The 18,123-nt window shown below is 41.6% G+C and overlaps 1 protein-coding gene across 4 annotated transcripts in view; it reads right to left on the bottom strand.

Moving 5' to 3' along the window:
* Positions 1–18,123, bottom strand: part of grtp1a (growth hormone regulated TBC protein 1a) — a 61,387-nt gene that overhangs the window by 18,168 nt on the left and 25,096 nt on the right. For all 4 annotated transcript variants that reach the window (XM_048540381.2, XM_059650446.1, XM_059650445.1 and 1 more), the window contains 2 exons: positions 13,852–13,976; positions 4,790–4,886 (listed from right to left, as the gene is read on the bottom strand). In XM_048540381.2, the coding sequence (XP_048396338.1) occupies positions 4,790–4,886; positions 13,852–13,976 (222 nt within the window). The remainder of the gene's footprint in view (positions 1–4,789; positions 4,887–13,851; positions 13,977–18,123) is intronic.

Genomic DNA, 18,123 nt, shown 5'->3' with positions numbered 1-18,123 from the left:
CAGCTACAGCAGCTGCAAAATAAACCTAGGATACCATTAGTAGTACAGCAACATATCAACATGGGACTTAGAGGTCAAGGGGAACATTTCCTGTAATAAAGTACACAAAAAGTGGAAGGAACAGAAATAGGAGTGGCCAAGTCAATTTAAATGGGATGACTTCGCAGCGCCCCAAAATGCAAAGTGGCATCTTAAGCAGTTTTTTGCACTTGATTGAGTATCATCAAAATGTTTTCAGGGATTGGTGGGGAGGGTGAAGTAATCAGATCAGCCCTAATTTTACTAAATAGTAGAGAAAGTGGAGGGGCTGAGTGGCCTGCTCCTAATTTGTATGCTCATATATGTTTTCAATCTTTGAAATCCTCAGCCTTTGTACATTGAAGTATCTGCAACACAGGACTCATGAACAACGTTAGTCCATTCAGCCTTCAAGTCCACTCCAACATGACAGGTTTGGTCTCAACCTCACATTCCTCTCGGGCCCTCCATTCTCTCGACTCCCTCATCATTCAAAAGTCTACCTAATTCTGCCTTGGATAAATTCAAAAAATTCAGCCAGCATTGGTTTCTAGAAAAACAAAAGTTTGCACAGACTAATAACCCTTAAGAAAAAATCTTATTGGTCTTAAAATTGCTCTTAAACTGTATCCCCTAGTTAAACCCCACTTGGAGTACTATGAACAGATCTGAGTACCACACATTAGGAAGGGTATATTAAGCTTGGAGGGAGTGCAATGTAGGAGTTAATTTATAAGGAGAGACTGTCTAAATTAGGGTTGTTTTCTCTGGAATTTAGGAGGTTAAAAGTGAGATCTGGCCTTCAAGACATTAACAGGAAACGAAAAGACAGGGTAGTTAAGATAAATTAATTTCTACTGGTTGGAGACTCTAGAACTCAGGGGCACAGTCTTCGAAATTAGGGCCAGACATTCAAGAGTGGTGTTTAGAAGGCATTTCTACACACAAAGGGTGTTAGAGTTTTGGAACTCTGACAAACAGCAGTTGATGTTAGATTGGTTGTTAATTTTAAGTCCGGAGATAAACAAATTCTTGTTAAGCAAACATTTTGAGGGATAGAGGCCAAAGGCAGGTGCATGGACTTAGGCCACATTAGCCATGATCTCATTGAATGGTGGAGCAGGCCCATTGCTTGGGGTGGAATCTGATTGGCCTATGATTGTTCTTATGTCTCCTACTTCTAACTTCCCCCTCAAGAAGGGGGCGGTATAGTGGTTAGCACTGCTGCCCCACAGTGCCAGGGATCCAGATTAGGTTCCATCCTTGGGCGACTGTCTATGTTTGCAAGTTCTCCCTGTGTCTGCGTGGGTTTCCACCAGATGCTCTGGTTTCCTCTCAGTCCAAAGATGTGCAGGCTACATGGATCGGCCATGTTAAATTGCCCATAGTGTTCAGGGATATGTATATTAGGTGTGCTAGCTATGGGAATTGCAGGGTCACAGGGAAAGAGTAGAGAAATGGGGTCTGGGTGGGACACTCTTCAGAGGTTTGTTTCCAAACTGTAGGGATTCTATGTTTCTGTCTGTCTTGCCGGTATTCATCCTATCAATTGCCTGAGGATCTTCGATGTTTCAACAAGATCAGCTCCAATTCTTCTAAACTTAAAACAGATGTAAACTCAACCTTTCTTCACAAAAGATAAACCATTCATCCCATGAATAAGTGGAGTTGAACTTTCTCAGAACCATTTCTATTCTAATTATAGTCTTATTTTCAAATAAGAACACCAACATTGCACATAATAATACAGATGTCGTCATCTCAGCAAAGGCCCTCTTACGGTTGCAACAAAACTACCTACTTTTACATTTCATTCCTCTTGGAATGAATACCAACATTCCATCTGCCTTTCTATTCACTTGCTGTGTCTCAATTCTAACTTTGAGATTTGTATACCAGGGCACTCAACCGTCTGTACCACCAAGTTCTGCAATCTCTCTTCACTTTAATAGTTTTTCGATCTATCCTATCCAAGTAGACAAGTCAATATTTTCCCACATTAAACTTCATCAGTCAAATTTTTGTCCACTCACTTAACGTACCTATGTATCCCTTTGCATATACTCTACTTGACTTAATTTTCTACAAATGTTGGTGTCATGAACACATTTAGTTAGTCTGGTCTACATCTGGTCCCTTCATTCAGTTTCTTAATGAAGATCATAAATAGTTGAGGTCTCAGCATTGATTCCAATAGTATTTTATTGGCTACAGTTTGCCAACCCCAGAAAGATCTATTCCTGTTTAGTTTCTGCTTCCTTTGTACTTTATTCATGCAGTATGTTGTACCCTACTAGTCTATTCGTTCTAATCATACGTAACAAGTAACCTTAGATGTGGCAACCTATTAAATATCTTTTGGTAATCCTAGTTCACCACATTGCAGTTTGCCCTTTAGCCACAGCACTTGTTTCTTCCTCAAATAACTCCAATAAATTAATCAAACAACTTCCTTTTCCTAAAACCATCCTTACTTTTCCTGATCAACTATGAATAACCTCCTTATTAATGGAAATTAGAAATTTCCACATGACACGTTGGCTAGTGGGCCTATGGTATTTTGCTTCTGTCTCCCTTCTTTCTTCAATAAAGAGGTTACATTTGTCATTTTCCAATTTGCTGGGACCCTTCCAGATCTAAATAATTTTGGAAGAATATTACCAATACCTACACTACAATTGCAGCCGCTTCTTTTAAGACTCTAGAATGCAGGTCATTGGTCCTGGAGACTTGTCAGCCTTCAAATATTTCTAATACCTTTACCTGAAGATGACAGTTGTTTGAAGTTTCTCCCTGCCTTACAATGTCTTAATTTTCAATTACCTTTGACCAGTTTTCTAAGTCTTCGCTCAGTCAAGACATACACAAAATATCTGTTCTATGTTTCTGCCATTTCTTTCATTATTTTTAGTACACATTATATGTCTGAGTTTAATCAATTTGTCATAAAAATCGGGAAAGTTTCTTTAAAAGTATAAGATCCCTCTTGTGCAATGTACACAAGTCTTTACTAACCTACACAAATGAAAAACTACATGATCCGCAAAGTAAACAACATTACCCCAGAAGCACAAAGCTGTCATGGAAGTATAGTTTAAACAATCTTGGTCAAAGCACTCAATGATGTGGCATGCAGGGGTATTCATCATATTTACTGAATATTTAATGAACAGTATTGCTTCCATCCATAGTCCTGGTCCTTTACCAAGTCTATGTTGAGCTAACAATCAAGATACTGAAAAGGGGTTTCAATAATCCTGAACTAATTAAAGGAGGTAATCATTTTGAGTTTTTCTCTTGATCACTGTCTCATATGAATTCAGCAAGATCATCTCCAACACACCGGTCAGATAAGTTTAAGATCATGTCCAAAAAGCAGTACAAAAGGTGAATCTTATTTATTCATAGATTCATAGTCAGAGTCACAGAGATATACAGCACGGGAACAGGTCCTTTAGTCCAAGTTGTCCATGCTGACAGACACACAAGAACACCATTCATGCACATACCCAGGACCTTCTGCAGGGAATATTTTTAATAGGTATTAAAACGAAATATGGAACAACATTCAATCTCCAATATTATAAAGTGAGACGTGCTCCTGCACCACGCCATTTGACATTAGCGTAATACACTTTGTTTGGGTTCCTGTTACAGACAAAAAGCATTGATAGGTATTGCTACCTAACTCTTCTGGACTTTCATAGTTCCTAGTCTTTCTTATAGCCATGGATTTGGAAAACCTTCTGCTGCTGCAAATTTAAGTCATTTATGCACTATGGAAATAACTTGAGTATCACATTAATTGTGAATGAAAAAGATTGCAATACCCTGTGACATGGATTCCAATCAGTCATTGCATGCAAATACCTTAGTGTATTGGCCTTGTTCAAATCAATTTTAATCCCGTTTGTACTGGATAAGTTTCCAATTCCCCTAATTACCTTATCACCAATTGTTACTGAGGTTCCACATGGTTGTCCAACGAAGAAAACTGTAAATGGCAGGAAACTTTCAATGGACATTTGGCAAATGCATTTCAGTTTGGAGAAGTGTCAGAACGTACATTTGGTGAGAGAATATATAGGTAAGATAATACAAAATAAATGGTAAGATTCTGTCTACTCCAAACATAAAACTATTCAATGATGAAGCATCTACAACCCTCTGGGGTAGAGAATTCCAGAGAGATTCATAACTAAATAACTGCTCCCCATCTCAGTCCTAAATGATTGCCTCTTATTTTAAGATTGTGCCCACCCATGCTCTTCCAAATGGCCACTGTTTATTATGCAATCCAAGCTCATGACTTCACTCTCATTTACATTAAATGATATTCAGTGGCTTGGGTTGCATTTACTTTCAACATTGTACAGTCTGTAAACTTGGAGAGTGGAGCTGTTGGCCTCATTTTCAGGCACTGACAGTTACTCAGCTGCTGCTGTGTATAGATCCAGTCTCTGGCCCCCAGCAGGAGATGGATATAGAAAATGAAATCTCAAACAGTTAAAGCAAACTGGAAAAAAAAAACAATGCCATATGTTTTTTTTTTAACCTCTTCCCGCTCAGAGTTCATTTTGGGTACAATGTAAATTATGCAATGTTATGGTGCCAGAGGGGAAGACTTCTTTACTATATTGCCTAAATGACCCGTGAAAGCATTTAAAACAGGGTCCAAAATAGCTGTAACATATGTAAAGTACAGAGTGATACTGCTTCAGGAATACCTGCATCATTGCAATGTACAACAACAAATTCACAGTTAACATACCCGGTACTATCTTTGTAATCAGGGCATCTAACAACCAGAAGGACTTCTCTTCATCCTTGGTCACTATAAGTAAATAACCAGCAATGAAATTCATACCCTGGAAAATGGAAGAAAAATAATGAAATAAAAACAAAGATTTTCAGCATATGCAGCAACTGACTTTTAATTAAGAAAAATAATGAATCAGAAGAGGGTTATTTTCCCTGAGGAAAAAGACGAGATAAAGAGTCAAAACAAGAGATTTCAGTTGAAGAATTTAATTCAAGATTCAAAATTATTCACAAACATCAATAAATGAACTAATGCAAGCTGTATATACTATTCCTAATATCATTTCCAATTCTCCTGAAATCTTCCAAATTTGCTCTCAATCTGAACTGAATGTGCCCTTCTCTCTTTGGAGAGGGAGACTATCTCCTCAAATATGGGTCAACCTCAAACACATTTTCAGGTTCAGTTCATCAGACAGACTTGAAAACTTCCATAACATAACTTTCCTGCTGGCTTTTCTGAAGAACCTTGGGTTCTTTCACTTTCCTTAGTCATACAAATTTTTACAGCATGGAAAAACAGCCCTTTGGGCTGTCATGTTGGCACTCAAAAAAAGCATCTATTCTAATCCCATTTAGAGCACATATGCTTCACGTGCTCCTCTAAATACTTCTTAAATGTCTTGATAGTTCCTGACCCTACTACCCCTTTAGACTTGAGTTCCTCAGAGCTATAACCCTTTTGGTGAAAAATACTCAACTCCCTCAAAAGCTTTTGCCCCTCACCTTAAAACCCTACCTCCCTGGTTATTGGCCCCTCTGCTAAGGAGAAACATTTCTCCCCATCTTTGCCCCTCAAACTTTTGTACACTTCAAGCAGATCACGCCCCCTGCTTTCCTCTGTTCTAGGTAAAACAAGCCTAGTCTATCTAGTCTCTCTTCGTCGTTGAATTGGTGCAGCACCAGCAATATCCTGGTGAATCTCCTTTGCATTATCTTCAGTGCATCTGTTCTTTGGGAGGGACGTGGTGACCAGAACTGCATAGAGTTCTCCTGTAGTGGCCTAATTGACACATATTCATGGAGTGCCAGGTTTCCAGGAATTCCCATGCCTGTCTCTGCTTGGCTTGTCCCAGGATTTTGGTGTTGTCCCAGCTGACGTGGTGATTTCTCCTTATCCGTGTGGACAGAGATGAGTATTGGTCATGTCTTGTAGCCAGTTGGTGTTCGTGTACCCTTGTTATTCATTTCCTTCCTGTTTGTCTGATGTAGTGTTTCACTCATCTCAATCCACATGGGTAAGGAGAACCACCAATTCGACAGGGGCAACACCAAAATCCTGGGACAAGGTAAGGAGAGACAGGCAAGGGAATTCCTGGAAGCCTGGCACTCCATGAAGCATGCTATTAATAAACACTAGAACTCGACCCCATATACACTCCACTGCGAAGGAAAACCAGACGTGAGGCAATCCAGCTCAACGGATCCATTTCCCACACTTCTGCCCTCAACCTTCTCTTCCCTCCCACAACACCGATAGACTATCCCGGTCCTCACTTCTGACTCTCAGTGTCCACGTCCGAAGGATCATAAGCTGCCACTCATACCACTTCCAGCAGGATGCCACCACCAGACACATTCCCCTCCCTTCTACCGTGTAACAGGGAGCATTCCCTTCAGGATATCCTGGGTCCACTTCTCCTTCACTCATAACACGTACCCACATCCCCACAGCACCTTCCCCTGCAATTGTAAAAGGGTGCAACACTTACCCATTTAATTCCTCCCTCCTCACTATCCAAGGCTATAGTGACACCTTCCGGGTGAAGCAACAACTTGCCTGCACTTCACTCAATCTAGTCAACTGTATTCACATTGTGCAGCTTTGCATGCACTTAATGTGGTATCCTCTACACTGGGGAAGTGAAATGCAGACTGGGTGAATGCTTTGCAGAACACCTCTGAATGTGCAAAATGACCCCAGGTTTCCTATTACCTGTCAGATCAGCATATCACCAAGCTCCCTGGCCCACGTCTCTGTCTCAAGCCACAACAGCGCTACGGCGAAGCTGAGTGCAAGCTGGAAGAACAGTGTCTTATTTTTCACCAGGGGATCCTACAGTCTTCTGGACTCAATGTTCAGTTCAAACATGTTAGGGTCTGAACACCTCCTTCCATGTCTTTACCAATCCCCACACACCAAACTTTGTCATCACATGGGCTATTTTCAGCACAACCAGCTCATCGTCAGCAGCTCTTGTCCCCAATATCAACTTTTCTCCTTCCCGCAACTCAATTTTAACCATCCCTTTGTTAGCCTAATGCACACTTTCTGGACTCTGTTGGCACCTATCCACTCATTCCTCTTGCACCCTCACACTGTCATCAGCATAAATACCACCTTTTCCTACTATCAGCTCTGAAGAGGAGCCACTGAACTCAAAACATGAGCTCTACTTTCTCTCCAGATGTTGCCAGATCTACAGGGTTTCTCCAGCAATTTGTTTGTTTCATATTCTCAGCATATGCAGCTCTTAGTTTTAAGACCATAAGACATAGGAATGGAAGTAAGGCCACTCGGCCCATCAAGTCCACCCCGCCATTTAAATCATGGCTGATGGGCATTTCAACACCACTTCACTGCACTCTCCCCGTAGCCCTTGATTCCTTCTGAGATCAAGAATTTGTCAATCTCTGCCTTGAAGGTATCCAACGTCCCGGCCTCCACTGCACTCTGCGGCAATGAATTCCACAAGCCCACCACTCTCTGGCTGAAGAAATGTCGTCTCATTTCAGTTTTAAATTTACCCTCTCTAATTCTAAGGCTGTGCCCACGGGTCCTAGTCTCCCCGCCTAACGGAAACAACTTCCTAGCGTCCACCCCTTTTATTATACTCACTTCTATAATCCATTCTCATTGAAGAAATGCCACGCAATTTGCTTTCCCAATTACTTAATGTACACAAGTATGCTTACTTGCTAGGATTTGTTTGAACAGGGCTCTGCAATATGTGTGGCATCCGTCAGTCTCGAGAGACCATGGATCTGCGCCTGAAAAGTTGTGAATCAGCTGCTGGTGATAGCGCAGCGTCTGTTGCGGCTGTACAGGCCCACATGGGAGTGACAGTGTCTATTGCAGCAACTGCATGGGAATACACTCTCCTCCAGTGTTGACGTCTTTCCGTCGAGCGCGCTCTTCCTCAGCGGCAAGTCTCAGTTTCTTTGCTCCTTGCTCCAGCCCTCTGCGTCGTTCCGGTCTCCAGCGTGAGTGATCTTTTGCGACGTCTTCCCATCTCGACGTCCAGGTCCATTGACTTCATGTCCCTTTTGCAGACGTCTTTGAAACGAAGAGAAGGTCGTCCTCGTGCTCTCTTGCCGTTAGCCAATTCCCCATACAGCACATCTTTCAGGATCCTCCCGTCTGGCAATACGATGTACATGACCCAACCAGCGGAGGCGGCGTTGTTGGAGTAGGGTGAAGAGGCTGGGTACCTGGGCACGGGTGAGGACTTCCATGTTGGTGACTCGGTCAATCCACTTGATGTCCAGAATGCATCTCAGGCTGCGAAGGTGGAAAGCGTTGAGACGCCGCACTCGCCTGGAGTAGAGGCTCCAAGTCTCACTGCCGTAAAGCAGTGTGCTGAGGACGCACGCCCTGTAGACTGCAATCTTGGTGTTCGTAGTCGGATTTTTGTTCTCCCAGACTCTTGGTCAGCCTGGCGAACGTGGAGGCTGCTTGTCCGATCCACCTGTTGATCTCAGAGCCCAGGGAGAGGCTGTGATGGTGGAGCCGAGGTATGTGAATTCGTGGACTACCTCCAGCTCGTAGTTGTTGATGGTGATGACAGGGGGGTGCTCAATGCCTTGGCCCAGTATGTTGGTCTTCTTCAGGCTAATGGTCATGCTGAATTCCTGGCAGGCTCTTGAGGCTGTCCACGAGGCGTTGCAGTTGCTCTTCAGTGTGCTGCCAACGCTGCATCGTCTGCAAACATGTCTCTAACGAGCACGTCACGAACATTGGATTTTGCCCTCAGCCGGGACAGACTGAACAGCCTTCCGTCCGATCTGGTATGGAGGTAGACACCGTCAATTGATGTTCCAAACACGTGTTTCAGCATGACTGCGAAGATGATGCCGAACAGGGTGGGGGCAAGCGCACAGTCCTGCGCAACACCGCTGCAGATGTTGAAAGCCTCCGAAGAAGAGCCGTCAAATTGAACGACGCCTTTCATATCCGCATGAAGCAACTGGACTATTTTAAAAGGAGTCTCGGAGGACAGCCAATCCTGACGAGGATTTTGAACAAGCCCTCTGCTCACAAGGTCAAATGCCTTCGTGAGGTCAATGAAAGCGACACAGAGTGATTGTCTTTGTTCTCAGCATTTCTCTTGTTCCTTTTGATTACCCTCATCCAACAAGAATTTATCTAACTCCTCCTTAGGCGTTTAAAGAAAAAACCCTGGCTTCACCATCCCTGAAGCAAAATTCAAAAGCTGCACAACCCTTGGAGAAAATACTTCCCTTCACTGCTTGCATCAAAAGAGAAATTCCCTTGCCTAATAAGAATCTGTCAACCTTAAAAAAGTGTTCAATCACCCATCTCAACTGTTTTCTGAAGCAGAGGTTTCCAATGTCAGATAATCCAGAGAATAAAAAAAACTCATTTTTGAGAGGGATCTCGAGGTTTGACTCCACAGTTCCCTGAAAGCTTCCACCCAGGTGGATACAGTTTTTAAGAAGGCATATGGTGTGTTGGTTATCAATAGAGGGATTGAGTTCAAGAGCTGTGCAGTTATGCTCCAGCTATACAAAACCCTGGTTCGGCCACATCTGGAGTATTGTGTCCAGTTCTGGTCACCTCATTACAGGAAAGATGTGGAAGCGTTGGAAAAGGTGCAGGGGAGATTTACCAGGATGTTGCCTGGAACAGACGGAAGGTTGAGCGCGCTTGGGCTTTTCTCTTTAGAATGATGAAGGATGAGAAGTCACTTGATAGAGTTGCACAAAATGATCAGAAGTATAGATAGAGTGGAAAGCCAGAGATCCTTCCCTAGGGTGCAGGTAGCTATTACGAGGTGGCATAGTTTTAAAATGAGTGGAAGTAGATATAGGGGAGACGTCAGAGATAGGTTCTTTACTCAGAGTGGTAGGGGTGTGGAATGCTTTGCCAGAGAGGGTGGTGAAGTCCACCTCATTAGGGGCATTTAGGCGGCTATTAGATAGGCATATGGTTGATAGTATAAGGTAGGGGTGGAGGTTAGATTGACCTTAGGTTTAGGGTAAAAGTTTGACACAACATCGCGGACCAAAGGGCCTATGCTATGTGCTGAAAACGACAACCACTAAGCGGTGTCCCGTAGTACTGGACATATCCATAATAGGAGACAACCTTGCCACATTGAGGTTCTCATACATCTAATCCCATCACCCTCACCCTTCTAAATTCAAATGAAGAGGCCAGTCTGTGCACCTGTTCATTCCAGGTATCAGAGGAGTTTTACTAAACTGAACTGCCTCCAGCACATTTACACTCTTCCTTAAATAAAGGGATTAAAGCTATACACAGCAATTCAAATTAGTCATAAACTAATCATAGCAATAACTCAGGAATCCTTGGGGGGCAGGAAGGTACAAAAAGTTTCCAAACCAAGTTAGAAGGAAAGAGGGAGTGGGCCGCAGAAGGAAAAGGGAGGAAGCAGGCAGGAGTTGGGGGGTGGGATTCGGAAGGTAAAGAGGAGAGTTCGGAATGGAAATATAGCATGAGAGGATGAAAGGGGAGGTTTGGGGAAGCATTGAAGGAGAGAAAAAAGATAAAGATAAAAAGAAAGAGAGAGAGGAAGGAGGAAGGAAAAGAGAAGAAACAATTGAAACAGTGATACATTTATATACCACATTCCAGGACCTCAGGACATTCTAGAGTGTGCTGGTGTAACATTGGGAAGTGCAGCTACCCAACTGCACATAGCCAGTTCACACAATAGCAAGATAAATAAACTGGTTACAGTGATGACCCATCTTGTCAAAAACACATGACAGCAAATTTCATTATTTCTCCAAAATTGGGCATGAGATGTTTTATGCCGCCCCAGGAGCGCAAATGGGACCTGGATTTAACTAGCACTGAAAAACAAAAAGCAGTTTTGGTCATGTCATTTTCCCAATTCTACTTCTCATGGCCCAGAACTTAATGAGTTAAGTTTGTTACTGCTGATAAATCTGGCAATGGTCAGCTTAAATGATGCTGAAGACGTACTATAAATTTGACAGGAAACGGAAGTGCGATAATACTAGTGGCACATTCCAACTAATGTGCTGAAGTGATAATCACAACATAAGTAAAACTGAAATACTTTCCAGCAGCACAGAGACTATGCTGAGGGCCAGCAACATAACAGTAACTGCTTATTAAAGCCTAAAGTCTAAAGTCAACGTATCAGCCTTACCGACCTGTCTACTCATCATGTCTTACAAAGACCAGATGGTATAAAAACCTGGTCAGAGAATGTGATCTCAGAACGATGGAGGATGGTGACAATTTCTATCACCTCCTTCTTTCCCTCAAATTTCCTTCATGTGTCCTGTCTCAGGGAAAAAAAATGTAGAAAAGGCATTTCTTTGCAGACTGGGAACTGTACAGACCCGTTGCCTACTTGCTCAGAATTTGGAGCTCAACAGAGGAAACTTTTTAATCTGCATTGTAGCCTACAGCTATGTACCCCAGAGGGCTCACTTGAAAATAATCAGCAGGCTTCATGGTGTCAAGGACAAGGCTGCAGATATTCATTGAGAAAATACACGACTGTATGAACTAGGACAAGAAGTTAGCCATTTACTGTCAAGCCTCTTCCACTATTTAATCAAGGTCATGGCTGAGCAGTTTGAGTTTGATTACCAGATTCCAATTGACTGCCCAATTCATCTCATACCCAATTTTGGAGAAATAATGAAGTTTGCTCTCAAGTGTTTTTGACAAGATAGGTCATCACTGTAACCAGTTTATTTATCTTGCTGTTGTGTCACGTACAAAATTAGCCAACAGGTCTTCATTCCTGTCATGTAATTCACTGGTGTAATTTGTGAAAGTCTGAGGTTCCAGCACAGCCCCCTTCCAGGGCTTCATGTCACATCTTGTCAATCAGGAAAAAGACTTTTTTTATGCATACTATGTTTTCTCCTAGCCAGCCACTCTTCTATCCGTTCTCATGTATTAATCACTACATCATAAGCTCCTAGTTGTGTAATAACCTTTGATATGTCACTTAATCCAATCCCTTTTGGAAATCCCAACATAGTATATCAACAGGTTCCCCTTTATCCATAGCACATGTTATGGTTTCAAAGAACTCCAAAATTTGGTTAAACATGATCTTCAAAAAAGCTGTGCTGATTCTATCCAACTACATGGAGATTTCACGCTCCCCCCCACCTCCCCCCCGCACCCCACCATGTACCCAGCTATAATAATGCCTTAATGATTGATTTCAACAACTTCCCCACAATACATGTCAAGATAACTGGTCCTCCCTTTTGAGGATTTTCGCTTGCTACGTTCCAGGCTGATCCAGCCCTTCCAGAAGGAAGTGAATCTTGAAAAGTTATAGCCATCATTGGATGAAGTTTATCACCACCTATCAACTTATTAGCCCACAACACCATTAGTTTGTTCAGTACTGCTTCAGTAGATATTGTAATTTGATCAAATCTCCCCACCACCTCTTGATTTATAGCTGATACTAGAAATATTTTTGCATTCTTAGTAGAGAAGGCGGCAGCAAAATCCTCTCATTTTATTCAATTTCCTAACCAATTATCATTAATTCCACATTCTCACTCTCTAGAGGACAACATTTACTTATTCTTTTTTAAATACATATAGAAACTGTTGCAATCTGTGCGTACAGTTTTAGCTAGCTTCCTCTCATTCTCACTTCTCTGTCCGATGAATCTTTAATCATTCTCCCCATTCTTTACCATCTGGCCTGATGGCCATTTTTGCACAATTATATGCTTTATCCCCCTAGTTTGATTATGTTTTTCACTTGTTTAACACTTCCACCTCATGTGCTCAATTAGTGAGATTTCAGATGAAAATAGAGACATGGTATGTATGAGGAATGAAAACAAAATAGGCACAAACTGCTGGCCAGAAATGGGAGAACAGAAAAGGAGAAGCAAAGTAAACTTGAAAGACAGGCAAATGCACGCGTGTCCAACTTACAGAAAGACAAGGGCAAAGGGACGGGGGCAGGCAAGTGATAGGTAAAAGGACAAAGCGAGAGAGCAGAAAAAAACAGAAAGAATGAGGAGGAAGAATGGACTGAAGAGACTGGTCAGGCATTTTCTGCATTACATGAATTATTTAGTCATGTACTAAGCTGTCCAATGTAACCAATCTTCAGAAATTTGATACCGACTCCACAGCAGACAAATCTGTGATGGTAACAGGATCACATTCAGCCTGTTCACGTTTCATAGACACTCAACTTCCAACTGCATCATTGATGGCTCAAGTTTGTGCTTCCATTCTCTACGTATTGATCACTCATTACTTCTTTTTAAGACATCAGATCTAAGTTTGTGGACACTATCACATCTGAGAAAAGTGTTCTGAGGATGGGCCTGTACCACAAAAGCATCTAGCTTGTACACAAATCAGGTCATACGACCTGTACAACTGAGAAGGTGATGTTGTAGTGGTAATGTCACCAGACAAGTCCAGGGGCCCAGGGCAATGCTCTGGTTACACATCAGCTCATTGAATTCATTGAATTTTGGTTCCACCTGGAATCAAAAGCTGGCCTCACTCACGGTGGCCATAAAACTACCAGCAATTGTTGCAAAAACCCACCTGGTTCACTAATGACATTCAGAAAGGTAATTCTGTGATCCTTACTTGATCTGGCTTGAATGAACCTCCCACAGAAATGTAGTTCATTCTTAACTGCCCTCTGAAATGGCCAAGTGAGCCAGTCATTTATTAAAAGGCAATTAAAGGATGGGCAACAAGTGGCCAGCTTAGCCAGTTGCACCCATGAACTATGAAGCAAAAACATTTTAAAAGAAATTACGTACCTGGCAATAACCAATTATTTTATTATGGTTTCCGTACGCCACTAAAATGTTGAAGAGTGCATCTTGTAAGGAGGGGTTTGCAGTCTTGCGAAACTGTACATTGTCAGGAAATGTTCTGTTAATGTCTGAAAATTCAAAGCAAACAAATTTCACTTTTAAATCTCACCATGAAATGGTGAAAACGTCCTGTCACATCATTGAATGGCGTAGTTTTAACAATTCCAGTTTGAAATCACCTTTCTCTAACATGAATCTTTCATGGCTACGTCAAGACTTGGAATATTCAGATACAAGGATTTGGATTACACAAACCAGTCTCTACAATACTTGTTCACAAATTCTCCACCCTAGTTTATGGCCATCATTTTTTAATAGCCAAGTTTACATCTCAAAAGACTGTGGCTTCAGGGCAAACATATCCTGGACGTCGTCATTTAGCTTTGTCAGAATGTATATCAAGTGAATCACTCATGAAAGACATGATCATTATCCTTCATGCAAAACAAGATCAAACTACAGACAAAGTGGGAATTAATGGCTGGGATTTTTCAACTATGTCAGTCAACTAACTGTGCTGACTTCAAGCATATATGGGGAAATTAGATAAGTGCATGAGGGGAAAACAAACAACAGAAGGACGTGCTGATAGGGAGAAATTAAATAGGCCAGGAGGACGCTTGTGTAGAACTAAACTCACTGAACTGAATGATATGACTACTGTAATTTATATGACACAGTGAGAAGAGAGAGAAAGAATGAAAAAAATGAAGGAAAAAAACTTCCATTTAGATGACCACTGGATGCCTCAATGTGTTTTACAGTCAAGTAAAAACTTTTTTTAAAAAGCATGTTCAGTCCTAATGTAAGGAGAATCTATCTTTATCAAACTATTTCCACCCGCCTCTCCCAACGTACCTTGGAAAGCAAACAAATACTATAGGATGGGCACAGAAAACTATTTCAAACACCGCACTTGGGAAGAGGTGGTTACAGTGTTGTACGAACGCTGTCCGAGGACTAGAGTTCATAAGGAACACTGACACAGACTTTGGAATCATCGCTGCAACACAGTTTCACTGCTTGTTCCAACAAGATGGTCAGCTCCTCTACCATTAAACAATAACTAGCTGCTATTATAATATACAAAACCAACCCTCCATAAAAAAAAAAGAGCAGCCCATCTGGAGGACATCTTATGTAAGATAAACAACCCAATTTCAGCTGAGGATGCAGCAAATCCATCATTTCTACAGATCCACCTTAAAATTCTAAATCATCCAAACACACATGGGATCTACCAAGGTTAAATCAATCAATAAAGATTTCCTTCATTTTGGAAGGAACAATCCCAGCACAGGCCCATCCTGACATGAATTTAGACAGTAGGACACACATCATAATGACTGTCATAACAATCAAGGTTTTGAAGAAGAGTCTTCTTAGACTCCAAACATAAATTCAGTTTCTCTCCCTACAGATGCTCCCAAGCTTGCTACGTTTCTCCAGAATTGTGTGTTGGTTTCTATATGTCCACTGTGACTTCATGATATTGAAAGAAAACACTAATTCAGAAAATGAAAATTACACACACTTCAACTAGGTAAAAATCTTTTAACAAAATATTTTATTCAAGTACATCTACAGCAATTCATTAGAGTTAATTTATAGTCACACAAACAGTCCATAAGCACTTCGAACTGTAAAACAAGCATGAAATGGCAGACAACCCGTTGTACATAATCAATGGTTCTGCATCTATTCATTCAGCAGTAATTCAGACTTCTGTCAACAATCAGGGCAAAATAGCAAGAAACGATTTAAAAAATACTCCAGACATTTCTGTATCGAAGAGTTAAGGGCTTAACTTTTAAATGCCTTCATTGGTCCATTTTCCCAATTAATTTTCTCACAGTCAATGAGTTTGATCGTTAATGGGATTTTGCACTTTTTACACACATCATTGTCGACTGTTAACCATTCTTATTGACATCTTGTCTCCCACAAAAGGTAACCAAGGACCATATCAAAAAGGGATTTCCATCTCCAAAAGGGGTGACCTAGATATCCAGAGAAGTGCACAAAGTCAGACTGGCTGTTTCCATGTCTGGCCTGCTCCGTGATAATTTTAGGTTGGGACATGATTTCAGACTTGAATAATACAAGATAAACTTAACCAATAACACGACACCTAGTAAGTGATCAACAGTCACCTTTGATCACTTGCAAAGAATTTGTTGTTGGTCTCACTCTCTTACAGCTAATTTCACCATCCACATCTTCAACCTAGTGGATTAGCACTATCCTTCTTTGTTGGTTGGACTGAAATTTATTGAAATAAGAAAACCCTGACACTTGCAAAACCACTTCACAAGACAGCTTTGCAGTGTTCCTGAATTAATCTGCTCCGCTTCTACCATTGCCTCTCTCAGAATTTGATACAGACAATAGCATGGCCAGAATTTAAACCAAGTGTAATCATTGCTCTGCGTGTTTTGATTCATTCCCTGGCGTGGGAATTTATGGGAAGGTCAGCACTTGTTGCATAGCAGCCAATTCTACTTGTCTTCAGAAAGATGTGCCTTTCATTTGAACCGTTGTAGACTACATAACGAAAGGTCCAACTCTGGCTGCTTTCACACAGAATCAAACTTCAAAGTCTTATCCCCCTGTTTTATTCTAAATGAAGCCTTAAACTCCCCATTCCTATCCATTATGTAGCAAGGGCTCTTTATAGATGCCTTGATTACCCCAGACTCAATTGATTGGCACTTTCCTTGCATGCCTCCCATGCTCAACCATAAATTCCAATGTCTTACACTTTCTGGCACATATCCTGGGCTCTACTTAGTCCTACATATTCAGCATCCAATCTCAATTGAGTTAAAGATTGCTCATTAACACTATATTTAAAATCCTCATGTCTGTCTACAAATCCACATGCCTTAGCCTAGCCTGGTGGCACCAGATCTCCAAACTCCTAAGCCTGATATACCTTCCTAAACAAGCACATTTTACCCTCTGGTTGTGCTGCATACCAGTCAGTTTGACTGCCTACTTCCATGGGCATGATCCCCTTCCTTGTAAAAAGGGCAGAAGTCTCATTCTGTCCTTGGTAACATCACTTAGTGTCTTATTATTGTTGTAAGGTCAGGTTTTCTTGATCTGTCAGTTTTCACTCTACATTTTAAGTTACGGGGGTAAGTAGTCCATCCGCTTCTACACTACAACCCCAGCTCTCAGTAAGAAATGGCAGAGTTTACAAAAGGGTAAAGTGCCAAGGAAAAGCTAATGTTATTCCATTACTTTTTTTCCCAAATAGAAGAAAAAAATCCAGGAAAACATGGACCAGTTATGACATCATTAGTGGCTTTAAAAGTTATTGGAATTCAAAAGCAAAAAAAGATTCCTGACCAGTCAAATGTATTAAACAGTGAAGTAACAGGAAAAGTAGCTAAGACCATACATGGGGTTTCAAAAGGCCTTTCGTTTGGTGGGCTTGTGATTTGTGGCCAAAACAGATAGAATCAGGGAAGAAACAGTTGAATAAATAGTAAGTTGGTTAACAAACATAGATAAAGCTGGCTTGTGTGCTGCAAATTAATAACCATATGTACTAACTATATATTGGTTGTGTTTGCAGTTTACAGGTGCAGAGGGTGCCACTCACTGCCCAACAAGTTTCAGAACTGAATGGTGCTGGTTGTGGATAAGAGCTGACAGGAGTTCAGGGGACATGGGTTCCTTGAGCAACAGCTACATCCACTTATGTGCAAATACATTCTCTGTCAAGTTGATATGACAACCTGTGCCATCTGTACATGCACAGGCATCTTGACACTAATATTTCAGGGTGTGTATTGATAGTGTAACAATGTTTGACAAATCATCACAGAGTCACAGAAGCCCTACATGGTGGAATCAGGCCATTCATCCCTTTGAGTCTATACTGGCCCTCCGAACAGCATCCCACCCAGACCCACCCCCCAGCACATCCCTGCATTTCCCACCTGAGACACAACAGGCAGTTTGTCATGGCCAATCCACCTAACCTGCACATCTTTGGGCTGAGGGGTGAAAACCAGAGCACCCAGAAGGAACTCATGCAGGCACAGGAGAATGTGCCAACTCAATACAGGCAGTTGCCCAAGGCTGGAATAGAACCCGGGTCCCTGCTGCTGTGAAGCATCAGTGCTAACCATTGAGCCTCCCCAAATACTTGACTTAATTTTGTAAGTACTTTGACATTAATTGTGTAACATTGACAAAGCAGAA

This window comes from Stegostoma tigrinum, chromosome 12 (assembly GCF_030684315.1).
Source record: "Stegostoma tigrinum isolate sSteTig4 chromosome 12, sSteTig4.hap1, whole genome shotgun sequence".
Classification (NCBI taxonomy): Eukaryota; Metazoa; Chordata; class Chondrichthyes; order Orectolobiformes; family Stegostomatidae; genus Stegostoma; species Stegostoma tigrinum.
The sequence above is the reverse complement of the archived record's forward strand: the minus strand, read 5'-3'. Positions and strand labels throughout refer to the sequence as shown.